The 26387-nt window shown below is 45.8% G+C and overlaps 1 protein-coding gene across 1 annotated transcript; it reads left to right on the top strand.

Annotated features, from left to right (window-relative positions):
- Window positions 1–2378: 2378 nt before the first annotated feature.
- Lbh (LBH regulator of WNT signaling pathway) lies at window positions 2379–26387 on the top strand. The gene is made up of 3 exons (XM_051181846.1): window positions 2379–2561; window positions 5153–5255; window positions 23839–26387. Exons 1-3 carry the CDS (start codon window positions 2536–2538, stop codon window positions 24025–24027), a joined length of 318 nt encoding a protein of 105 aa, XP_051037803.1. The 5' UTR covers window positions 2379–2535; the 3' UTR covers window positions 24028–26387.

A 26387-nucleotide genomic window follows, 5' to 3' on the forward strand; every position in this document is an offset into this window, starting at 1 on the left:
AGCCTACACCCTCAACTTCAGCCCCATCTCAACCTTGCCTAGGTGTGACAAGCTTCCTAATTTATTTCAGCTATGGCTTGTACATCTGTAAACTGGGGGCTGTAAACTGTCAAGATGTGCCATTTTAATCACAGCACATTCTGTTGAAAGCCAACATAGTGATCATGTTTTGAAAACAAACAAAAAACAAAAAAACTGCAAGGAAAACTATATAAGTGTAGTAGCTTTGAGAACTGACATAGATTTGGGAGTCCTGATCCAAAGCTGATTTCTGCTCTAATTCAGTAATAGGTGAAATTGAGTTAAATTATTCATTCATACAGTCTCCCAAAGAGTAATCATCTAGTATTTGCTCAGTGTCTTCTGATATAGGGCATTTTCACAAGGCTAAGTCACTACTGTAGAAAGAGACCTTATTTCATACCTTCTTCCCTAAAAGGGCTAATTGACTTCCATTGTTGTATGTGGTGGTTGAGACAGCTTTCTAACTTTTGTTAGCGTCACTAGGTAATAATTACAAATATGTAAAGTACATCTGTGACACCGTGGTACAATAGCCTTTCATCCCAAGCCTTTTGGGGGATTGCTATCTGGAGACAGGGGTGCTATCTGGAGGCATGGGAGGAGGCTTCCTTCCGTGAATCTCTGGGGCTGGTTCAGGGACCACCCTCATAAGATTGCCAGAAAGTCTCAGCCTAGAATCTAGCTCTCAAGCACTGGCTCCCCAGGTGACAACATGTCACATGACAGCCAATGGCACTGAGATGTTTTCCACCCTATTCAAAGGTACAGGCAACCACTCTGTTAATAATAAGGTACCCTGGACCATCTTCTGTCAGCACCTGTTCATAAAGACTGGCCCTCCACCAGACCCCACCCCCATCCACCCCTACCCAGGTCCTGAATAGCACGAACAGCTCTAGATGCTCTAGATGTATCTGGAGGAGTAGGAACAGCCCCTTGCATTTTTCTGGTTACAGGGCTTATGAAATACTGCTCCTTTAAGAAATCCAGCTTTTACTCTGGTTGAATACATGGTTGGGGTGGGGGATATTGCAAAATCGTTCTTACAGATTCATTTTATGTTTGGATTAATTCGAGGGGAAGAGTAGATGCTGAAAATTATGGGATCCCCTTTCTCAACACCCTTATGGCCCTGCCACTGATAACCCCTCTCATGAACCTAGTAGTCTTTTACTGGAGAGGACCAGTGTAGTTTCACTTTTCTTTCACGGTTCAGACTTATTTCAAGTCGCATTTAATTGTGCTTAGTTTTTGATCACAGCTCTCCCTTTCCCCAGCTCCTTTATGCACATGGGTCAAGGTTATGAAGCTGTTTTACAGGAGTAATTGAAAGAGAGGCCACAGAGGGGCAGCGCTGGGTACCAAGTCCTATCTTCCTGGCCCTGGGGCCGCAGAACTGAAATTCCTGGGCAGTGTAGATCCTGGAGATCTTTGTGTTTGCTGTCAGAATGGCTCTGGGAGCTAAGGCTAGTGGGGTGTGCTTGCCCCCTGCCCACCGCCCCCTACACACAACCCAAACAGTGTGTTCCTGCAAGGCTGTGTGTGTGTGTGTGTGTGTGTGTGTGTGTGTGCGCGCGCGCGCGCGCGCGCGCAAACGCAAGAGCTCCCGCGCAGTGGAAAAACCCTAGTAAGACACCACATCCTTTCTCCCACAAACAGAACCCTCCAAGGACCCCAGGACTAAAGACTTTTTGAGGAGCCAACATGTCCCCCGCCCCGCAATCTCCCCAGTCCCCAGTCTCTGCAATCTCCTGTCCCATCTTTTTCTTTTTCCTCATCTCCCCTGGGCGCCGCGGGTGATGATCCCCAAGAGAGGCCTAGTTTGCATGGATGACCAGGGAAGAGGGTCCTGAAATGTGGGAGTCACAGAGAAATGCGGCGCCAGGCACTTGGGTGAAGGAATGGCGCTCTCCCCCGGCGAGCTGACACGACCCAAGTGGGCACCAACGCCTTCCTCACTCCCATCCATCCCCACATTCTTGAGTCCTGGGGTGTGCGCGGGGAGGGGGCTGCGGATACTGCGGATCTGTGGACAGGATGCAGCATTGACATTGAATTCCAGCACGGGAACGCGCGCGTGTGAGCTGTGGGGGAGGGGGCCGGACTCGTAGCTGCCTCGAACCAGCTCAGGCGGGGTGCAGTGCCAGGCTGGTCCCTGCCGCCGCCCCCAGGAGCTGTGAGCGCTAAAGCCATTCATGATTTTGGTGACGTTATTCTAAGAGTGGGCGAGAGGAGGCGGAGCCGCTCTCGGACAAGCCCCGCCCCCTCTCCTATAAATGCGGCTTCCCGGGCTCTTTGTGGGACCCGGAGCTCGGTGGAGAGCTGGGAGCTTGGTCTGCACTGCTAACGCCGCTGGCAGCGGGACTGTCTCGGAAGGCGGACCGACGGTCGCCTAGTACTCGCTCTCGGTTGCCCGCTGCTCTCTGCGCGAGTCATCCTCATTTGGGACGCAGTGGCTGTTTTGTTTTTTTAAAAATCACAAGGGCGTGGGTCAGCCTCCCCTAGGACTTCATGTCTGTATATTTCCCCATTCACTGGTGAGTATCCTGCGCCTGCGGTGGACGCCGGTTTAACCTGGGTGGCTGCGGGGCCCGGCAGCCTCCTAGTGCCGGCTCCGGGTGCGAGGCCAGAGAGTGGCACGGACACCCAGTGCTGGCTAACCCGCCGCCTCAGCCCCTGCAGGAGTCGACGTCAAGGTTGCAAAGCTGGGGGTTGGGGGAGGCGGTGCTGAGAGCATCCAGACAAAGGAAGTGAACTCGGAACCTTCACTTAAGTGGCGGCCGGTGGATATGGTGGCGATGGGTGGGGGAAGAACCTGGGTCCCAGCCTGAAGCCCCCCAAGGAAACTCTATCCCCAGAGGGCGGCAGGAGATGAGTCCTGCCTGGTTCAGGGGGCTCCGGCTCGCCGGGCCCCTCCCCTTTTCCTTTTTGTTTGCATGCAAGTCTCGGCGCCGAGGACGGCTGCAGCGGGGTTCAGCTGGTGCAGCCGCCCGGGTTGCAGAGCTTGGGAGTTGCGAGGAGGAGGGGAAGACGCTCTCCGCACACACAAGCCCACAAGCAGCAGGGTGCACGCTGCACCTTCTCAACCCCTGCTCTCCGTGGCCCCTAAAATCCAACGCGCCTTTGTGGAGGGTCAGAGTCGGGGAAGAGGGGCTCCCCCAGGGCTAGATTGGAAGAAACGGGTCACAGCTTGAGGGGTGGGGGGAGTGCTGCAGAGGTTTGCCTCCAGTCGGGGAGGGAGAGAATCGGTTGTGGGGATCAGATCCCGGGAGGCCCCTAACTGCTGGGACCTGCGAGCCAGCTGCTTCTTCCTTCCTGCTGTGGGGTAGAGGAGGAGCGCTACGGGGAGATGAGCGTCTGTGGTCCTGGAGCGCGCAGGTGCTGCCCTCAGAGAGCGGGTACTAGGTCCAAGCAAGCTCTGAGCCCAGAGAAAGTGGGCCCTTGCCAGGGCACTGTTCTTCTTAGCCCAGGAACTCTGAAAGTTCGTTTGTCGTTTTAACTTTTTTGGGCCCGCGCCACAGTTCCAAGAAAGAACAGAACGCCGCTAGAAGCCTGTTCGCAGTCCTGTGGATACTCTCCTGCCTCCCTTCTTTGGGGTTTGGAGGCATCATTTCTACACCCGGGAGGAAATTGTTAAAGTCTAACTTCAAAACCCAAACTTGCCCCCAAGCTATTCACCCTCTCTTGGTGTCTCTGCCCCCACCCCCGCCCCAGTTAGACAGGCCACTGAGTTTCAAAAGGAAGTAAAATTCCCCTACACTTGGACCTTGTGTACCCCCTCATGTATAGACAGGTAGGTTTCTTATGGGTGAGGCTTTGAAGGGTGGTGGAGGCTCCCCCACTCCCCCCGTGCGTGCTCAAAATTCACTAAGGTAGATGTTCAGAGCCCTCAGGGATATTAGCCCCCCCCCACTCACCCATTAAGGTTTATAATTATTTTGTTCTTTAGCACTTTCTACAATGTCTGCAAACAGTTTCCTCTCCAGACATAACTATGAGCTATGCATTGTTAGCTAGCATCATGGTAATAAACAGGGCTTCTGTAGCTCAGAGAGGTTCTACAATCTGTAAAAGCTAGCACAGCTCTTAAGTGGTGAGGGCTCTCAGAACTGATTGCTTTTTATTGCCAGGGCCAAATACCATTTCTACTCTATCTGGTACAAGAAAAAAAAAAAAAAAAAAGATTCTTGTCTTCCTGTTTTCATAGTCTCTCTAAAGCCTACCCCCCCCCTTGCCTTTTTCCTTTTTAAAACCACGTGCACAGACATGATAGTGAGAACACTGGGTGTTGGGTCGTGAGTACCTGGATTCTGTATATGTGTATTTGGCACTATGCATACTGAACTCTGTGTATGCCCATAGCCTGTGCAAGGATAATGGACTGTTTGTATCCTGCTTAGAGAGTACAAAGTGCTTTCACATGGTGGGCCAACTTGGCCCTTCTGGAAATTTCCTTGCATTCAGAATCTGTGTATCCTTCAAGCTTTTAATCCAGGGGATGTTTTTCATGCTGGGAGCTAGTAGCAGCTGCTACTAGGGCTACAGAAATGAGTAGGATGGCAGATGTGAAGCTTGGGGAAAAGCTGACTCCTTGGGGTGGGATTTTGCCTAAAGGGGCACAGACAGACAGAGACAGTGAAGAAGGCTCCATGATTAGACTTTGGCTCCCCAAGGGGGGGCTGTTATTGTTATGTAATTCTGCTGTGCAGTTCCCATTGGAAATTCATGGGCAACATTATTTTTATTCTTAATGGAAGAATGAGGGAAGACCTAGAAGTGTTCGTTTCATAGAAACCCACACACTCAACTGCCTATTGTGTGTGTGTGTGTTGTTGTTGTTGTTGTTTCTAGTTTAATAGAAAATCCAAGATTGCTTTGTGTAAGGTTTGGAGGTGGGGGAAAGAGAAGTTGAAGAGACTGGGGGCTTTGTCTGTCTCTGGGGATGAGCAAGCCACAAAGCTGGGGGTTTGAATGTTGCTTCCTCAGGTGAACTTGTTTTGTTGTGAGCTTTTGAGCATTTCTCATCCTATCTTTAGCCAATCCCCTGATCTCAGGGCCACAAAGTCACTAAGAGGAGGAATGTGCCTGTATATACATAGATTGACTTCTGGTCTGAATTCCTTCGCAGCCCTGACTATCTGAGATCTGCTGAAATGACTGAGGTGATGATGAACACCCCATCCATGGAAGAGATTGGCCTCAGCCCCCGGAAGGATGGTCTTTCCTATCAGGTGTGTGCAAATGTCTTAGGGCCTTGTGCTTTTCTCTAAGACTGGAAGTAAGCATGGTTTGGGGTTCCCAATATCACCTGTAAGAGTTTGGGGATCCCAGTGTCACCTGTAAGAGCCATGTCACCTTGAGAAAGTCCCTGACTGCCAATGAGCCCCAGTTTCTTCATTTGTAAAATGAGGCAACAGTGGTCCTAAACCTGTAGGACTGTGATGAAGAGTGAACATGATGAGAGGGTGGGTTTAAGGCATTTATAGTGCTTGGGTCAGTAGACATTCACTGACATCTATCTAGCCATCTTGATTCTCCAAAGGCCTTATGCAGTAACAATGCAACTGATGGGGAAGAGTGGTCTGATAGGAGAATCGCTACCTGTCTTTTCAGAGCTGACTGGCCGATTCAATGTTCATGTTTAAACTACACAGAGCTGAAGAGGATGCTTTTTTTAGGGATGCTGATACTAGAATGTAGCATAGGGCTCATCCTATCTTGTGGAGATAAATATACAGGACAGCAGAAAAAGAGAGTGGGAGACCTGCTTTCTTGCTCTTGGACAGTGATCTTTAAGTGTGGGGAAACCTCAACATCAAGGGAAAGTAGTGGATATCACCTCAGCCAGAAACAGAGCATTTAGTTACCTCCTGGAGGGACAACTGGTTTTGGATCACCTGAGAGTCCCTAGATTGCCAGTTTGGGAGGAGAGAAGTATTTGTAAGGGAATATTTTGAGGCTCAGGTATTATATACAGTGGCCAGTCTAGGCAAGAGCATAAAGTGCAAAACAATTTGTGCACATTACTTTGTCTGTTTTCTGCTGTAGCTCCCAAAGGAATGCCCATACACCTTTTACACTGAGACCCTAGCCCAGCCCTGACTTTCTGATGTAATCATGTCTTCACACTGGGCTAGTTCTGCCTGAGTGTAGACTTACTCCAGCTGCTTATTCCTTAGAGCTGTTTCAGGGACACTTTTTTTGTAGAGAAAGAAATAAATAGAAAAGCTGGGATGGGTGCCATGTGATGTGATGGGAGGAGAGTAATCAAAGAGAAGACAAGACAAAAGCTAAGGCTGGGAACATGTCTTCAGATACTAGACATGCTTGGGAGGTTCAGGAGGCCCTGTGTTTTATGTCAACACACCAGGCCTCACTTGTTGGCTGCAAATAAGAAGGGGGAGGAGAGGGGGACTAAGGGAAAGTGGTTTTTCAAGGCTGTTCTTTCTTTTCCTGGAGAGAGACTAAGGAAGGCAGTGGAGGGCTCCATGACCAGGTGGGAAGTATAGAAGTCCCCAGGCCTGCCTGCTGGGTACTTTTGGATACCAGTTTCTAAGCCTGTGAGTCAGACTAAATGTCGTGGTTACAGGTGAGAGCATATTTCAGTTCCTGGTTGTAGATTTCCACTGCAGAATCTTTTAGCTGCAATTGTCATACATGTGTGTAACTGGGTGTGTGTGCATGTGTGTGTGTGCGCGCACACGTGCGTGTGCACACGTCTGTTTGTCTGTCTGTCTGTGTCTGTGTGTGGCATTATTCTCCTTTAAACAGATCTTTAGTAAAGAGTCAGGCAGTCTTAGCCCTACACCTTGGAGAGCACATTCTAGTAGATAGGACCCTTACCCTAGGTGACATGGAGGAGGGGGACTGTCATACTGGGTAAAGGGGACTAAATTGGGGCTGCAGTGGCTGGAGACAAACAAAAGCATTTCTGGCTTCTTGTAGTGTCTGGACACCTCCTGAGAAAAAGACCCTCTAAGTGGGGACTCCTGCCCAGTGTCCAAATACCTTACCTGGCACTTCAAAACATATCTTGTCATAGACAGTATCAGAAAAGGCTCTTGGCTGTCCAGTGCAGAGAAAAGGGAAAGTTACAGTGTTTAGACAAGCAGCATTTACTAGGTATTTTCTGCATTTCACCTGATGTTCCGATTTCAGCATCCAGGGCCTGGGACTTGTGGGAACCCTCATGCATGCATACTTCTGAAACACATGCGGCCTAGCCAATCTATGTACAGGCACTGGTGATTAGATCTTACAGAATCTGAGATGTCGTGAGACAGGGAATCAGCAAGGGCTGGGCTTTGAACCACAAGGAGAATCTTGAGGAGGCAACCCCCTCTCACATGTGATTTTACGAAGCTTCAGATGCCCCTTGGTAGCCTGTGTATGCCAAGTGTGGGGCTCCACTGTGAGCTGGTCTGGCAACTGTCAACTTATGGGTACTCCAGGCCCCCACAAAGCTGGTGCCATCAAATTAAAAGTTTTCCCACCAATGCCCTGGGAATTGGCTCAGCCTGGCTCTTGGCTGAAGCCTGTTGCCTTGCATGCTTGGGCTCTGCTTGGAGCTAAGGGTGGGAACTGAGTACTCCATTCTTGGCTTTACTCCTGAGGATAATAATAGTATGTGGCTTTTACTGAGACCTGCTTTTCCAAGGAACTGAGTAAGGGCTGGAGACATCAATCCCAACTTGGCAGATAATTCAGGCTTGTAATTTGACCTTGAAACAAGGTCACCATATAAGTGACACATTGGACTTTCAAGTCATTCCCCTACCTTCCAGACCCACAGTGAATTAAGCTTCCCTGAATTCTCTGTTTTGTATACAGCCATTCTTTTAGCCTGTGCTTGGGGTTGGATTTTAAACTGTCCATTGATGCTGTGCTGGGTTTTCAGGATGTGGGCCCTGCACTGCCTTCCCTTTGCCAGGTCTGTAACAGCAGGTGTGCCTGCTCTCAGCTTTGTATCCTTTACCCATTGCCCTTTGCTCACTCGGGTCTTAAATGCTTCTAGAACTGGTTTTAAGGGAAAGGGTGTCCTGATTTGGAAACTAGCCACCTTTACCTCGATGGTGGCCTCTGAAGGTCCTGATGAAGTTATAGGCCAAGCCCATACCTGTCCAAACTGAGTATATCTTTTTTATCCTCTGAAGGATTTGGGTTAGCTTTTCTATTATTGTCTAGAAATTCATACCAATAATATTTTATTGTATTGTATTTTCAGACAGTCTCATGGATCCCCAGACTAGTCAAAGGTGATTTTAAACCCATAATCCTCTTGCTTCCAACTCTTGAGTGCTGGGATTAGAGGCACAGGCTACAATGCCCAGTTTATGCAGTTCTGGGGTCAAACCCAGGGCCTCATGCATACCAGGCAAGCGCTGTGCCACACTGAGCTACATCCTCAGCCTGGAGTTCATACCATTTTGTGAGCATGTATAAAAATCTGGAACCAATGATTTGTTTTGTCTTCATATCCATCTGGAGAGTCATTCAAATAAGTGAAACCCACGTGGCTCATTTATTTGGCAGGAATTATCACACCCCATGGGGTGGGTGAGTAAATGGTTACTAGAAAGCCTAGTACATTTAGCTCAAGCTGTGGGTGGCAGCACGCTCTCAGAGCCATGTAAGAGGGTCTCTGTGAGGATATTTATGTCCTTGAGGGTGGTAGCTCCATCTCCATGCTGTGTCTATGGGTTTCCCAGTCAATCACCAGCCTATGGGACAGGAATGTGTGCCATCCAGTCAGTGCAGACCAATCACTGAATGCCTGGTGGAGTCTGCTCTTCCTATGGACCCACTACTGTAAGGATGTGATATATAAGGATATGGCTTTCTCTGAGGGTTTCCTCTCAAATTGATCAGCACTCTATATGGGGAAGGGTCCTGATGATTTCCCTGTGAGTTCTTATATTGATGAACCCCAAGGAGCCCTGACATTTTAGCCTTGCCCCCCCTAACTCCTTCTGACACAGTATACAGGGACTGTACTAATTTTCCTCACCATGCTTAAGTCTTTACATACTTTAGGGTGCCTTCAGATTTAAACCTGTCCTCCCTCAGCTTCTGGTCCAAAGTTTGATACCAATCTCTTTCCATAGACTCCTTTCATTTTTATACTATTTATGTATAGACAGGGTCTCTAGCTCTGGCTGGGCTGGAACTTTCTGTGTAGAGGAGGGTGACCTTGAGCTCTCGTGGTGATGGAGAGCAAACCCAGAGTTGCATACATTCTGGATGAGTCCTCGGCCAGCTGAGCACACAGCGCAGCCGTCCCTATCCCACCTGCTATTACTTGTGGCCATGCATGCCTGCCTTTGACATCATCTTGCAGGCAGGCACGTTGGCTCTCCTTTCCAGAAGACCATTCTGGAAACCAGAAGGCGCACTTTCCTCACACTGCTCACACCCTACTGCTCCCCCGCCCCTCCCCCACCCTCATGCCTTCCTTTTGATCTATAGAGCTAAGGGCTTCCTGCATCTTCCCCATCATCTCCCAGGGTAAAGAGAGGGACAGTGGTGGGTTGGCCTTTCTTGTTACCTCTTAGTGTCTGCTTCTTTCAGGCCTGGAATCTTAGTTGTAACTCTGCCTTTGAGCAAGGACTGAAGGACTCAAAGAGTATGTACAAGAGAGTATCCTGCAGCTTCGTGGTCACCAGGAAATCAACTTTCACAATCATCATGCTTTAAAAAAGCCTCAGTTGTCCCCAGTGAGACATAAAGCTAAAATGCCGAAAGCCTGTGGCAGATGGTCAGCCATAGACAGGACACATGGCTGGTACCATGGCAAGTTGTTTCTCTTTCCACTTCTCTCCCAGATGACATGCACAACAGTCTGTCCATTGGACTTAGAAGCCTGAGTTGTCTCCTCTCAGAGACACTGGCTCTTCCTATGCCAACAAACACCTTTGCACTGCAAACCTTCTTGGTAGGCTAGTCCAGCACCTTCCTTTTGTTAGAAGCTGAGACACAAAGGTCATGTTCACTGTTGTGGAAAGTCCCTGGATTAGGGCCTGCGGATGGCTGGGATTGTTCCCATGGGACACTTCTTCTCCCCTACCCCCATGGGCACACCAGTGTATTTGTGCCTGCCCATAAAGAGAGCAGGCTTTTTTTCCCCACAGCCAGCCAGTAGGCTGCACACTGGATTCATACAGTTTCTCTCAAAAGGCCTGTGTTGGGTGTGACCCTTCCTTTTCCAGTGGCTGCGTGTTCATCATGTTGCAGAGCTAGGGCCTATGTCTCAGAGTGCTCTTTGTTCCCAGTGTCCTACAAATAGATGCTTAATGAGTACTGAATGATGGATTGCACCCTTCCTCTTTCCCTTTCCTGGGGTGAGACTATCTCCTTACCTTGGCGATCCCACGGTGAAACATTTTAACAAGATCAGCATTTTCTCCCAGTCAACCCAGTCTCTTATGCTGGATAGAAAGGAGGATTGTACTGTACTGTGAGGAAAAGGGATGCATTTGGGTGGTGAATCTTGTGACTGAAGCCAAGAGCTATTCCTGGGTGTCTGGTGAATGTCCTGAGATGATCTTTCATGCCTGAGTCTGAAATAATCCTTAGAGGATATGAAGACAGGACTTCATTCACACGGGGCTGCAGCTCGCGGGGGTTTCCTTCCTTTCCAGCCTGGTTAGACACAGTGCTGCCTCTGCCTGCCTCTCGCTGGCCATATGCCCTTCCCATCCAGCAAGGATCTGTGTCAACCAGTCAAATCTTGCATCCTGCAGTTTATCCTTGGCTTGCCGCTGGCCTATTGACTACACATACCCACCTCAGAAACACTGTCTGTCTCTGCCCAGAGTTTCTCCACAGTGTTATAGAGGCAGTATTGCGAGCCTCAGGGGATAGCTGCCCGTTGCTTCCACCTCCTCCCACTTGTCTTCATTCATCACCTTGCACTGGGGAAATGTTTTTTCTTGTTTTGGTTTGATTTGGTTTTTGTTGTTGTTGTTGTTTTGTTTCAGGTTAAACTTCATAGTAGAGGCCTCCAACCATTTAGCTAAAACTGTGCTGATTGCTAGTTTCTTGGCCCACGGATTTTATTGGAGCTCAAGGGGAAAAAAGGCTCTAGAGCTTTTATGTGAAGAGGCATGGACCAAGCCAGGAGAGCATCACAAACTTGGTTGTAGAGATGTTTGGTTCCTCAGGGCTTGAATTCATCGTCTGCCTTTACTTTGGAGGCCATAAGTGGATGGAGCAGGTGTAAGCGCTTGCTCTCCTCCATGTTCCCACTGTCACTTTGCCATAGAGCTGAGATAGCGGAATGTTACCTTAGTGCAACAGGGGACTTTAGTTTTCCAGTTAGAGTGTTGTAGTTACAAGGAAGTTCTTCCTCTCCTCTTTGTCAGTCATTTCCTGTTTCCACTGATAAAGTATGCATCTTGTTATTTTTATGTTTTTCCAAACTGGGTGGCTCCTAGGAAACATTCATTTTTCTTCTTTAATGTTTCTTCTAATTTTCACACATTAACCTGCCATAGCTATTCATTTTTAACATCCCTGCATCTTTCATCCTCTTTTCCCGTGTACTTCATGCAGTCAGAATTTACTCTGGTCTTAAGTTTTAAATAACACTGGCCACCAGCATCATGGCGTCACTACAATTTACATTCGGAATTGTCTAGTTCTTTCTTTATTTTATGGTCTTGAGGGATTTGAGCTAAGGCTTTGTGTTTGCTGGGAAATTGTTTTCCCAACACTTTTCCTTATTTTTGATTTTGAGATAGGTTCTTGTTAAGTTGCCTAGGTTGGTCTTATACTCACTATGTAGACCAGGCTGACCTAGAACTCTCAACAGTCCTGCCTCAGGCGCCCTAGTAGACATCCACCATGATACCATGGAAAAGCTAAAGTTGTATCATGAGGTTGGATGGTAATTTGTTTCACCGTTGTCTTATTGTTGAAAATTTTAAGTCATATTTTTCTCTTATACTGTGATAGTTTACATTAAAATTGTAATATAAATCTTAGTGAATAATTTGTATTATTTCTTTAGAATAGTTTTATGAGTAGGATTTCTGAGCCAAAGAGCAAAAGTATGGATGAATGTATATGTGTTATCATTATAAAGATAATATTTATTTTTCATAGAATGTAGCAAATTAGACTAGACCAAAGAGACAAGACCTGGTCACATTCCTAACACTGAAATAGTTTGGTATGTTTCCTTTCAACAGTTTTCTGTGAACATTTTTCAATGTGTAGCAAATCCTTTTCCATTTAATCTAATACTGTGACTATGTTCTTGTCACTTGGTTTTCTGTGTAAAACAGTGTTTCACTCTTTATGTATTGCTTCTTATTGCTGGATGTCTAGTTTGGGGGATCTTTTGTTCTTATAACTAATCCTGCTCTGGACATCATTTTATGAAAATCTCTGTACAACCCTAAATTACTTCTTTGGAATAAGTTCCTGGAAATAGATCTACTGATATAAAGAGACCCAGCAACATTAAGCCAGTTGATTATATAGCACCTTAAAAACCTCCAACAAGGCCATACCTACTCCAATGAAGCCACACCTCCTAATAGTGCCACTCTCTATGAGATTATGGGGACCAATTATATTACAAACTACCACACTCTATTAATGACCTTGAAGCACCATATAACCTTGAAAAGGCCAGTGCAATTATACAGACCCATGAAGTTTGGCTGGCCAAAGGCATCCTTAGTGTTAGGAACCATTTGGGGGTTCCTGGGTTTGCCCTATGGGACGTTCTTGGTTAAGAAACTTCACTTCTCTTGATGTTAGGATAGACTGAATACTTAGTGGATCTAAATTTAACAGGTATCTTGCATCTATTCAGCAAATTCCCAAGACTTCTCATGTAGGCCAGTGTTCAAGTGGAGTTCAGTACTCTTGTTTGATTATAAAAATGTCAGTGCCTTCCATGGCTCTGTCTATGGCACACAGGAGTTTTCTGTTTCTGTGGTGATAGAGTTTGATTTTTAAGTAAGTATGTTTTAAACAAATAAATAAAAAAGGAGCATGGCACCTACATGAATATAACTGAAAAATGAGGTGGTGGTGTGTGGCTGACAGACACCTATTCCCATGATGGGGAAATTTTGCAGCATGGTTCTTTAGGGGACCATCACTGGGACTTGCCATTAAGGAATTTGTTTTCTTCAAAAGTTGAGTCCCCTCTTTGGTATAAAAGCTATGACAGTTAGTGTTCAATTATGATTTCTGTATTCCTTTGTTATTTACCCCCTGAAATATGATTCATTGCATCCAGGTGCTTCCTAGCAGTTTCCCCCCAGCACTTTGGTATTAGAGGGGATCATACCAAATCACTTCTCAGTGATGCCCTGTGTAGACACTGCTTCACATCTTACAAAGCGTTAAAACAGAAAGACAGCTGCCCCAGAGGGTCACAGAAACTCTCCAGGGGACATGAGAACAGGGAGGAGTCTAAGGAGATCTATGCCCTCATTTTAGCTTCCTTCTGTGGCTTTGTACAAATTACTATTCTGAAGGAGTACCTTACTAGCTCTCTTTCTCCATCTTTCTGTCCAGGTTGTCTTTCTGTAACTCTTTACAAGGGAGATCTGCTGTCCATGGGCTAGAAACTAGGGGCATCAGATAAATGGACCATTCAAAGCAATGTGTTCCCTCCCCTCGTAATGAGAAACTTATCCAGTAAAAATTAACCTCTGTATTTAATAATTACTCAAGATACAATTATTGATCAGTTAGGCACTAATAGCCACATTGAGCCAATACAGAAAATTTGAATTTATAAAGCCTTATGGTCACCAGACTTTTTTAAATGTCAATTCATATACGGAATAGAGCTTTTTGTCGGAGGGAAGTATGCAAAAACCAATGGCTAAAACCTTGAAAATATAAAAGGATATTCAGTCAGGTGTGGTGGTGCATGTCTGTAATCATAGTTCTCATAAGGATGTGACAGAAAGATTATGAGTTTGAGGCAAGCCTGGGGTACTCAATGAGTTCCAGTCTTGCCTGGGCTACACACATGAAACACTGCCTAAATTAATAAACACAACAAAACAAGAATAAATCCCATTTAGAAATATAGTAGAAATCTGGTTTCAAGTAGAGAAAGGGATATTATAGGTTGACTTAGGACCTTACTTATGAGTATTTTAGTATAAAATGGTTGATGTGTAACTGGTAGCCTTCTCATAATACACCAAGTATAGTCTTGCTTTGTTTTTTGTTTGTTTTTGTTAGTGTATTGGAGCTTTTTGTTATTTTTGTTTGTTCTTCTGCTATTTTTGTTTCATTTTCTGGCAAGGTCTCACTATCCAGCCAAGACTGGCCTGTAACTCAGTGTGTAGCTTGGACTAGCCTTGAACTCTTGACAACCTTCCTTACTTCCTGAGTGCTGCATATGAGCATACATGGCTGCACTGAGCCCAACGCTGAGTACACTTAAAAGATTTGTCTGGGAAATCTAGAGCTTACCAGATCAATGACACTTGGCACCTTTGAGGCCATCTCCTCCCACCTCTTTGTCTAACACAGTATATTCATCCTACTAACATTTATGATATAGCAGGAGTACTTGGGCATGCAAAATGAGGTGAAGTTGTTCAAAATTCTTCTAGTGATTATGTCAACAAAAGGTGTACATACCTACACATCCTTGTACTCCCTGCCTCCCAGAATAAGAGCTGTAGTGCTACAGTATCCACACGGGAGGCAATTTTGAGATTGGACTAGTCATCTTGACATGAGTCTTCCTCTAAAGTCGCATGGTGTTGGACCCAGGGGTCCTTTGGGCAGCACCAGGAGCACAGAGCTCAGAAAGAACCCCTGAACTCAGAGTAGTTCAGGACATCTGGATAACTGTCATCTACTGTCAATTGTGTATTATCTGTGCCATCTCAGGTGGCTCATGTCACCATTGTAGGCCTCAACTACCTCATACATAGTAAGAATTAATCTCCATTAATTTTGTTGGACAGATGAATGATGACATGGTACTAGATCGTCACGATGGATTGAAAAACTTTTCTCTCTGGTTCCCATATTAGCCTTTGGCATATTTGAAATCACCTTTGATATTCTATTCATCTCTTTTCCAGTGTTAAAGAATATGTTTCCTTCAGCCCTGATTTCCCTAGCCATCTTTCTGAGAATGCTTTTTGTCTCTAAGCCAATGGTTCTAAACTTTGGGTTTCAGTTTAGACTTTGAAAAAGTAATTTATGAGCTTTTGTTTATGTGTGTTATGTCTTCATATTTATTGTTTCAGGAATTAAAACAGATTTTTTCAATTTTTGCTTATTAGTTTATTTAGAATAACAATGGAGCAATTATATGCTGATATAAATAATAGTTTTTCATAAAATAACTATATTTTCCAAACCAGAAAATCTTAGGGAGAAGAAAAGCATTGTTTTTACATTTTTAAATCTCTCTTATGTCTGGCCTAATGGAAGATAGAAAGATTCTCATGTGTGCTTCCCATGAGTAAATTCATTGCAATATGTGTTGGTTGAAGTAAATTAATAAAATCTGGCTTACACAGATTATGCAGTTAGGAATGGGAGAAATATTTTCACATCTTTTCCAGATTGCTTTTGGTACATTACCATAACATAAATGTGGTAGGCTCTTTTTCTTCTTTCTATTTCTTTTCCCTCCCCTTCTTTTCTCTTCTTTCCTTTCCCCTCCCTATTCCTCCTCTCCCCTCTTCTCCCTTGACTTTGTTTTGATACAAGACCTCATGTGACCCAGGCTGGCCTCCAACTTGTTATGTAGCAGAGGATGACCTTGAATTTCAAATCTTCCTTGCCTCCAACTCCCAAGTGCTAGGATTACACATTCAATAGCAAGTGATAGTTTCTTTTATTATTATCATTTATTTTTATTTTATATGCATTTGTGTTTTGCCATGGGTGTTGGGTCCCCTGGGAATGGAGTTACAAATAGTTGTGAACTGCCATGGGGGAGCTAGGAATTGAATCCAGGCAATCTGGAAGAGTAGTTAGTGCTCTTAAATACAGAGCCATCTCTCCAGCCCCCAAGTAGTAGTTTCTTAAATGTTGTATGTTTTCTCATGAAACCTTATGAGTGAACTTTTTGTACTTTTACATTAAAATTTATTAGTCTGGTTTCTACTTTACTTGATTCTTTTCTCCATATTCAGTTTTGTAGTATATTAAACTGATCATTTGGAAATTATTCAGATCTTCCAAATGATGACACATTTTATTGTATAATATCAAATTCATTGCAATGTCACATTGTGCAATATCAAAAAACACATATTTGTTAATATCATCACTGGCCTCAACAGAAAGCTAGCAAGTGTTAGGAAGTTATCAAGTTCATGGTGGCTGACACAAAATTTCCAAAACTCGAGAGCTCTATTTTTTTATCACTGGTGATAGATACCATTTCCCTTGAAACTACAGATCACTTTCTCATTTTTAAGAAATTGTCCATGTTGGAATAACCATAATTTTGTTTTCAGTCGTTTTTTAAGTACTTTGGTGGTCCTTTGAAAAAGTGGCTAGTTTAGCTGGCAACTCAACCATGTAACTGCTTTTTATTAGGGATAACCCAGGTACCCTGGTAAGCAGCAGAAATGCTTTACTTAACTTTGCATTTTACCATTCCGAATATGGAAACATGATTTAAGAGTTGTTATTGATGTTGTTGTTTGTCTTTGTTTTAAACCTGGAGGTGAGAGATGATAAGTGATGACAAATACAACCTTGTGAAGGTGCCAGCAGTTTCAGTAACTGTGGCTTTTTATATCATTAGTGTAAGTGTTAACACAGTGTAAAAAGCAAATGGAATCTGAGTAGTACTGCAAATATTTTCACCCCATCTGTGCTTCCTCCCTGAAAGGATTTGAACATGGCTTTTCTAGACAGAACCGAGTGTGGCTGTGGAGCCCCAAAGGGCTATCAGCTCGTTTTTGTTGGGGGATAGCCTTTTTTATGGTACCCCTAAAGGTGGATGGGTCATTAGCATATGACTTACTTCTGATGTGGTAATGAATGGCACAAGTGGTATTGAGTGAAAACAAAGCAAAGGCCTGAAAGCAGGATAGCAGAGTTTCCCTAGGAAATTTGAAAGAGTGTTTCCACTGAGGGGTGACTGTGGACGCTATAAGGTAAGATTTAGGGAGCACAGTCCTGAAAAAGATGCCAGAGTTGAAGACTCAAGGCTTTTGTCTCTAAAATGAAGAAGAGAGATGGTTGAAATGGCAGCTGGTCCAGTCAGAACTTTCTCAGAGAGGAGACATAGTCATGGGACACGTGTGTTATGCTGATGGAGAAGGGTGGGGAGAAGAATTGGGAAGACTGGACAGGAGACCATCTTCTTTCAAGGAGTAATGGTGATACATATATTTGATAAGATATAGATATTTGAAGTCATCTATACCCCAGAGAACTTTGCAGAAATCTCTAATATTCCAGAAGTTTCATCTGTTTCTGGACCCAGCATTATCAGGAGCCATTAGTACTAATTAATCAGAATTTGGAACCCCTGACTTGCAGGATGGGTGTGTTTCTGAGAGATGTTTATGAAAGATGGTGTTTATCCCAAGGATTTCCTTTTCCTTCCAGATTCAGGCTTAGGCGCTTAAGCATCTTTGATCTGAAGGAAGGAGGTTCAGAGTTGTTATAAAGGCCAAGTGTCTGCTCAAGTGCTCTGAAGGATTAGAAGCACCAAGGAAGAAGAGGGCGGGTGAGCTAGCTGTCCTATAGCCTTGATTGAGAGAAAAGTTGAGAGGTGAGATGGACAGTACAAAACTGGATAGCATTTAGGTTTCCCTGAACCCTCTGTGTGACCCTCTACCCCTGGGAATCCTTGTGTTTTCCCCCAGCCACTTGCTACATTGCAAAGTCAATAAGATGCTAATGGTGCTAACAACATAGCAGGAGGTCAGATTTGAAGACTATAGTTCTTGTCTTGATGCATAGTTTAAGGACCAAAGAGCAGGGTACATTGTTCATTTGAATTAGCTCCTGCTCATTCATTCCACCCTCTACAGAGCAGGATGCTGGGCAAGGTCTGCTCACTGTGACATCTCTGACCCTCCTAAGAAGGAATAAACACACAAGGCAAACCCATTGTTGTTCTCAAGGAAAACTAAGAATTCCAGGCTTTGGGAATCTAGGGTTCAGGAGGTATCTGACTTCTCTGGGTGAAGGCTCCTGGAGCAGGCCCAGGGACAAGTGACAGGGGCTTCCCAGGGCTCCCATGGGGAGAACAGGGTTGGATCAAGAGAGTGTTTTCCATTCCAGCCGGTCTAATCCATGTTATAGGGAGAACCAGCAGCTCGTGGATGGAGGCAGTGACATCACAGGTCTTTCTCAAAAGAACCTGGCGTGGGATTTATGTGTACAAACTCAGAGTGTGGTTCATTTGCTCCTGTCCCAAGCTACAGTTGTTGGCTTCCCATGCCCTTGCTCGAAATGCTCCTGGGGGACCCTTGCTCTACTTACTAGGCTAGCTAGCATTAGCAGTTTAAGAGTTTCCAGAGCGTGTTCACACAAGCCCTGTACAACCAGCATTAGTAGAAAACCAAATTTATAGAGGGGGGAAAGGGGAATAAGCTGGCTGTGCATCAGGACCCTGTACATATCCCTGCAGAGTACAAACCATGTCCTCACTTCATCTAAGAGGCTCAGAGAAATTAAAGTGACCCAACCAAAGTCACAGAAATATTAAGAGTTAAGGGCTAGGTAAAAGCCAGACTTTCCGAACCCATGGTTTATCTGTAAGAATCGTGATTCTTTTCCATAGCTGGCTTGGGGTTGGTTCTTTGTTGCTCTCTGCAACTGGAGAGGGTAAAGGGTTACTGTGTGGTTTTGTGTGCAGTGCCTTGGGGAGACGCCTGACTCTTTCTCCCAGGCCTTCTGCCCTCCTTCCCACCCCAGCTTTTTCTGCCCTCTGCTCCTCCCTAGCAAAGAGGAGCAGGGTATCCAGGGCTTCCAGTGTCTCAGCTTGCACAGCTGGTAATTAGTCCTTTGTGTCCAGCTAAGCGCCTTTCATCTACCCCACCTGCTGGTGTCTGCTTTCCCCATTAGCATCTCCCAGCTCCTTGCTGAGCCCTCCACCCTCTTTGTGGCCAGACCATCTTGTTTTTCGAGATGGTGGCCGGGCAGTGCACAGACAGGGAAGGGCCACAAAGACTAGATTTGCTCACATTTTCCATGGTAGGTGCCAGGCAAGTCTTTCTTATCCCCACCCCAGAGGCAGCTAGGTTTAAGTCACCTGGCTTAAAGGCAGACAGCTGATAGCTAGGTCTCCAAATTTGGGGCCTTTAGAGGCCTAGTTTTGTCTTTCAGTTCCTCTCTGTTCATGAAATGGGAGCTGGCTCACCAGCAGCTCTATAGCCCAAGCAGTCTCTAGAAACCTGGCCTCAGCCCCACAGCTCTCAGCACTGAGGCCACTACCATTGGTCAGCTAATCCAGTAGCTCAAGCCTCCCTTAAAACCCCGTTTTCGTTGTCCTCGTAATTATGTAGCTTGAGTATAGTAGCTGTTGAAATTTTCATTAAATTTGTGTTTATTTAAGTGACATGCAAAATTTGGCCACCTTGCAGGGGCTCAGTTAGCCACCCATGACTAGTGGCCACTGGGCTGGATGGTACAGACAACATTTTCATTACAGCAGAGCACTCTCTTGAACTACACAAGCCTTCACAGCCAGAAACTGCAATATGCTGCCATCTACATTACATCGGTCGCCTCCTGGATCACCCTAAAACTTTACCTTTCAGTGGAATCTTCTCAAGTTCCCAAAGTGCCAAGACCCATTGTGATGAGGGGGCATCTGGCAATGATACCTCTACAGAGGTGTCCTCTGTGAAATTCACCATCACCAGGGTTACACAACATGCCGCTTATGCAGGACTTAAGACGTTCTTGGCACATGTATGATTGACAAGATTCTATTCCATTTGCGTAGGTGGGAACTTGCTGCTCATTAGTTCTGTCCATGCCATCATCCTGGGCATGCCCATGTGACAACTGGTTGGGATAGGGCTGAAGAAAATCCAGTTGATTTCTGGATGCTTCTAGACTTGCCCTGCTGGATGATGGAAGGAGCCTCCCATATCTCTTTAGAAGCGTCTTTACTGTAGAAGGGTTTTCCAGTCTTTTGTTTGCTTGTTTTCAGCCCAGAGAGGACAGGGCACTTTAGACTTGAAGGTTTAACCAGAAGCAGTTTGTTTCTGGAAGAGAGGTATTTCTTTGTTCTGTGTCAGGCTCTGCCGGGCAGCCCAGAATGCAGCACAGTGTTTGCCTACTGCCCCAGCCATACCTGTCATGTGCTTGCAAATCCAATGAGAGTTCCTTCTTTCTTCTTCTTCTTTTTTCATTGTCTTCCCACCCCATCAAATTGTAGGTGCAACCTCTCATTTTTCTGCTGCCTAGATGATTAAAAACCATGACTTAGTGGAAAAATGCTGACCTCCTCAGGGTCAGGCTCTTAAGCAGCTGTCGGAGATAAGATTGTGCTGGCAGAAGGCTCAGAAACACTTCGCAAAGCTTTCTGTCTTTTCCCAAAGAAACAAAAGAAGCTGTTCTGGTGCAGGATGTGTTCTTTTGTTGTTTATTTTTGGAGAGAGCTATAGTTTTCAGAGACACAAATTTGTGTGACCTGATAATAAAATAAAATCTCTGATGGAAAGATTAGAGTAATTGTTACAGTCTTTTTTTTTTTTTTTTTCAAATACAAGCTTTGTAAAAATGATTTTTCCTGAGCTGGGCAGTGTGGTGCATGCCTTTAATCCCAGCACTGGGGAGGCAGAGGCAGGCCTGCATCTGTGAGTTTGAAGCCAGCCTTGTCTACAGAGTGAGTTCTAGGACAGGCTCCAAAGCTATACAGAGAAACCCTGTCTCAAAAAACAAACAAACAAAAAAAGGTTTTAGTTTTTTCCTTTTTAATGATTCTTGCTTTGAGCTGCTTACAGTATAAACATCTTTGGCAACTACCACAATATCAGCTGTCGGATGCTCAGATTGCCCCCCCCCCAAGGACTTAAAGGCCTGACTATGGAGCTCTTGGTATGAAAGCCATTGATTGTTATTATTTTCACCACTGTGTTAGTAGAACTGCTTCATGCTTGGAGAGTGGGTACACTCCAGACCTGTGGGGATTGTTGCAAAGGAGACGTTATGATTCGAATTTTGCTTCTGTCCTCAAAGCATTGACTCATTTCTGTATTTGTCATCTTGGACCTATTGAGTGTGATGAGCAGAACACTTGATTTCTCTGGAGGAGAAACTGAGGTGGGAGCTTGAGAGGACATGATGTCAAGAGTATAATAAGGATCCAGATTGTGTGGCTCAGTCCAGTGTCCTCAAGCAGATACTTCATTGAAGGCCTGTAGGCATCTGAGTCCCAGAGCAGCTGATTTCTAGAAATGTGGCCTTCATTTGCTGGCTTTAGGGATCAATTACTACCTACTTCATACAGTTCTTGTGAAGACAGAGATCCTGCCCAGTAATGTCCTCATCTACTGTCAGCATCACTCTTCTAGTTTGTAGTAGAATCTCCTGTTCTGTTGCTGCCCTGGGCCACCTGTAGTCCTTTCTGTTATACAGTGGCTTGGGTGTCATTAGAATCAGGCTCTTATGTCTCCCAGCCATGCCACAAGCTGTCCTGTGGAAGGACCAAAGGCTTCTTTTTAGTTCTCACAGCTACGTCTCAGGTCCAGAAGGATGAAGAGTCTAGGCTGGGAAATCTTGGGGCTTCTATTTATGAGACTTAATGTTTATTGGACAGTCATCCTTGTCCACAGGCTGGAGCCTATATCAGCCAATAGGACAGTGGGGACCTGAGTCATGGCCCCCTTGGTCAGTTTTCCATTTAGGAAATTAAAGTGATAATATGGATCCCAGTGTATCCCAGTTGAGGATGAGGTTTGAATCCTGGTTCTGCCTTGTGACCATTAGAATCCCAGATTCTTGCTATCCCTAAGTGATGGGGATATCTCAGTGAAGTGATAGACATCTGGTAGACCTGTGTAAACTGAAGTGTGCTTCCCACTCACTGGGGAAAACCTGCATCACACCTGAAGCTCATGCTTGGAAGGTTCCTCGTGTGCTCACCCTCAGGAAGAGCTCAGCTCCATAGAAGTGAGCAAACACCCTCCGCACAAAAAACCTTAGCTGACCTACTCTCCACTCACACTTGTTAATGTGAATGTTCCACGGAGTTCAAGGGCAAACATCAGAGTAGGGGGCATAACGGGCAGGAGACAGTGGGCAGCTTCCCCAGGCCTACCTGACTTACTGGGCCCAGCCCCTCCCTGATTTGTTTTCCTTCTGGCTGTTATTACCATACTTTTTATGAGCTCTTTTAAGTCTTTAATGATGCATGCATGCTCCTGTGGCTGGCTTAAGGCTTAATCCCAAGAAATAGGCCTTTATTGGATAAATGGTTAATAATCATTGGTCTGCAGGGATCAGGACGCTTTGTGAGGCCTGTGATTCTCAGAAGCTCCATGTGGCCTGTGACCAGGTATGAGATTGTATAGGAGATCAGATACCCAAGGAGTACCAAATAACTGGGGATGGATAAGCATTTCTTCTACCCTCTGGGTACAGCAAAGCCAGCAGCTTCCCAGGATTTCTCCAAACTCCAAACATCTCTTTCCATCCACTTGAGTTTGACTTGAACAAACTCTGTGACCTTCAGTGAAGTCTCCTTTCCTCTCAGGGGCCTTGGTTTCCTGTCTTTCAGACAAAGAGGTGGGAGGAGATGGCCTGGAAGGTGGCAAGTGTCAGTGATCTGGTAAGCCCCAGATTTCCCAGACCAAAGCTCCTCTCTCCTCTTGGGTGTGTCACTGAGGGCTACGAATGGCAAGGGACCAGCATCCCAGAGGATTAAGTACTTAACTACTGGGCAAAGAATTGGGTCAGCTGTAGTCACAGGGCAGTGTGTGCAAAGGGAAGCCAGACTTGGCTCCTAGTTTTATAGCCTGGCTCAGTGTCTGGTTTGGTCGGCACTGGACAGAACCCACAGTAGGCATTAATAAATGGAAGCTCTTCCATGGGACTCTGGAAGAAGATTTGAGTCCTCCAGGTGTACAGCCAGCAGGAAGACAGGAAATTCTCATAGGTGAAACAAAGGAAGGCTCCTTGGATTCTGGTCCCAGCTAGCTTGTGACTAGAGGCCTTGCCTTGATCTGAGTTTAGCCTTGACATGGCAGTTGCAATAAGATCCAAAGGGGCAGGTGATACAGGAGCGTGGACGAAAGCACACCTGACCCTGAGTCTTATTTAATTTCAGGCTAAAGGGGCCTGGAAAGGCGTTTGCACAAGCCTGGGAGTTTTAACATAATGTAAGCAACACTTGCTTCTGACTATGTCAGTTTAGCATCATGAAGAGCCCGGTTGTTTATTTTTTCTATGCACCAATAATTATTCTGGCAGGAACAAAATGTTTCCATGTCTGTTGTATGATGCAGATTGTAGGCATAAAAAGCTTATTCCAAAGCAACACCTGGCATACATGATTTTCTATTCTTTTATCTAGAAGTAAAACACTATGAGTAGAGTTACATCCCACCCTTTTGTTCAGTGGTATGGTCCACAAATTTTTAGCTTCAGGATTAGAAGGAAAGTCTGTGTAATGAATAGTTTTCCCTAGAACTTACTCCCGTGCTCCTTCCCTACACCTACAGTGTAAGGAAGAACATAATCCTTGGAAGATGGCCAGTATTCTCTCTCTCTCTCTCTCTCTCTCTCTCTCTCTCTGTGTGTGCATGTACACACACGTGAATGTGCGCACATGTAAGGAATCAAGTGTCTCTCTTCAGATATATATATATATCTTTTTTGCTCTTTAATTTTCAGATCTTTCCCGACCCATCAGACTTTGACCGCTGCTGCAAACTGAAGGACCGCCTGCCCTCCATAGTGGTGGAACCCACAGAGGGGGAGGTGGAGAGCGGGGAGCTCCGGTGGCCCCCTGAGGAATTCCTGGTCCAGGAGGATGAGCAAGACAACTGCGAAGAGACAACGAAAGAAAAGAAGGAACAGTAGAGTCTCTGCAGGCTCACCTGGGTCGTGCCAGCCAGCATACCTGAACTGTTTTTCCCATGGTGATGGAGGAAGAGAGTGAGCCACAATCATTCTGAAAAATGTCAAAAGAGGCTTCCGTTTTGCACCTGAAAATCACCGAGTCGGTTTTCTTTTCTTGTCTTTTTGTTTTGTTTTGTTTTGTTTTAATTCGTTGAGCAATGGAGCCCTCTGACAACTTGCAAGGCTGAGAAAGGAAGCTGCTGAGAACAGGGGTGTGGGTGGGGTTGTGGGGAAGGGGTGCTCTTCTAAGATCCCTATCTGAACTCTAGTGCCAGAGGCAGTGTGTATGTGGCAGTAGTCGGGGCTCTGGCTAGGGGTGGGGTGTGAGCAAATGAGCAAGAAAAATTTGGGGTTAAAAACAAAAACAAAACAAACCCCACATTTTTAAAGACAACTACAGCCAGGAAGTGCTTGCCAGCATTTGTTGGGGCATCTGACAACCAAGTTTTCATCCCCAGCCTTGTTGCTCACCACCACCAGCCTTTGCTTTCATTTCAAGTGTTGTGGCTACTACCCACAGAGAAACAGAACCAGGAGAAACTGCCTACAAAGCCAGCTGGAGGGCTACACAGTAATAGGAGAGGTCACCTGTCCTGCCCATGAACTCTGCCCCAACTGCTTCAGGCTCTCAGAGCCCCCAGGGACCTGGAGGCCTGTAAGGGATAGTACTTTTGAGTTTTTCTCCCTGTTTACCCTTTTTACCTCCCAATACATTGGGGAATAGCCAGAGCACTTCTGCCCTTGTGGGACATTCGAGGCTGCAGCCTGAACATGGAGAGCCTCCTTTTACTGCGGGTCTCCCAAGAGTCTCCATGGAGAAGAGTGATAGAGGGCTCAGCTCTTCCTTCTCCTTTGGCCACAGCAGTCAGGTGTACAGTCTCCAGCTTTGCTATGGACTGTCACCCATCTGATCTGCAGCAGCATCACTCCAGTGAGGTTCCCAGCCTGGCTCCTGTGGGAGCTAATCACAGAGCATGCTTTCTGGTTCGCTAGATGGCTAGTGGGCCAGGAATCTGGATGGTGCCACGTGAATATGCTGAGGTTCTCGCTCGATACCAGGTCTCCAGTGGAGTAGTTGTTACAGGGTCACTGCTACTCCCCGTATTGCTCCTGAACACAGGTCAGGGGATGACATGGGGTGCACTGGGGTATCCTTGTGGAATAGCAGCCTTCATTCCTTTCCCACCTCACCTGTTTCTGGCAAGGGCAACAGTTGCATGAAGAAGTTAAGATCTGGACTGAGCCTCTGATCGTAGCTCAGAAACTTTTGCAATAGCAGGTTAGAGGACATTTTTCAGAGCAGGACGGTTTGGTCAAAAGGTGGACTTAAAGCCTTCCTTGTGCTTCCCTCAGCCAACTGAGGCACTCACAATGTCTCCTCATGTCTGTTAGTCCAGGTTAACCCTTCCCCCTTTGGACTAGTGTGTTTAGCTGTATTTAATACCTCAAAGTCAGTGTGGCTCTGGGGCACGTTGGGGCAAGAGCGTGGGGGTGCGCTGTTGACACGGCATTCAGCAAGGTTTGGTTTTAGGATGCCGAAGGTCATCCCCCCACCCCCTGCATCTTCCCTCTGTCGTCTGCCTGTGATACACACCGATGGCAATAACTATTTCTGGCTCCCTCATAGAAGTAGGAGAGGGCTGCAGCCAACCCTGCCATGGGGGAGCCCCTCTCTCTTGCTCTCGCTCTGCTGTTTGGCTACAGAGATCTATTCATCCCACTCCCCTTCGCCCGCAGCATTTCTCATCCCTCACCTCCCTTTATGGACAGGTGTCTGGCCTTTTAAATTCCTGTGTTTTGGTGTTTTCTCACCCCTACCCCAATTATCTGTCTTGGTCTTGCCGTGTGATGGAAATGTGCTTGTAAATCCAGTATCAAATTGGCTTTGTGTATACGTGTCTTTATGGGGTGGTTTCTTCTTTTGCTGGTCACTAGACCATGTTGTACAACTGTGTACAGTCTGAGCAGGTGGGGGCTGACAGGTAATGCCAGGCCCCTCAGCAGTTGAGCCTGTTGGGGGGACCCAGCTGCTCTTGGACAAGTGGCTGAGCTCCTATCTGGCCTGCTCTTTCTCCTCCTCCTCCTTCTCCTCCTCCTCCTTCTCCTCCTCCTCCTTCTTCTTGTAATCTGTGTGTATTTCTAACTGATCGTATTGAAAGAAAAAAATCCTAGTATTTCAGTGACATTGCCTGTTGTGAGATGAACCTCCTGTGACTTCTGTCTGTTCTGTTTTGAGGCTCAGGGAGAAACTAGCATTTTTTTTTTCCAAACTACTTTTTGTCACTGTGACAGTTGTAAATAAAGTTTGAAAATGCTTTCCA

Source organism: Phodopus roborovskii, unplaced genomic scaffold (assembly GCF_943737965.1).
Source record: "Phodopus roborovskii unplaced genomic scaffold, PHOROB, whole genome shotgun sequence".
In the NCBI taxonomy this organism is placed as follows: domain Eukaryota; kingdom Metazoa; phylum Chordata; class Mammalia; order Rodentia; family Cricetidae; genus Phodopus; species Phodopus roborovskii.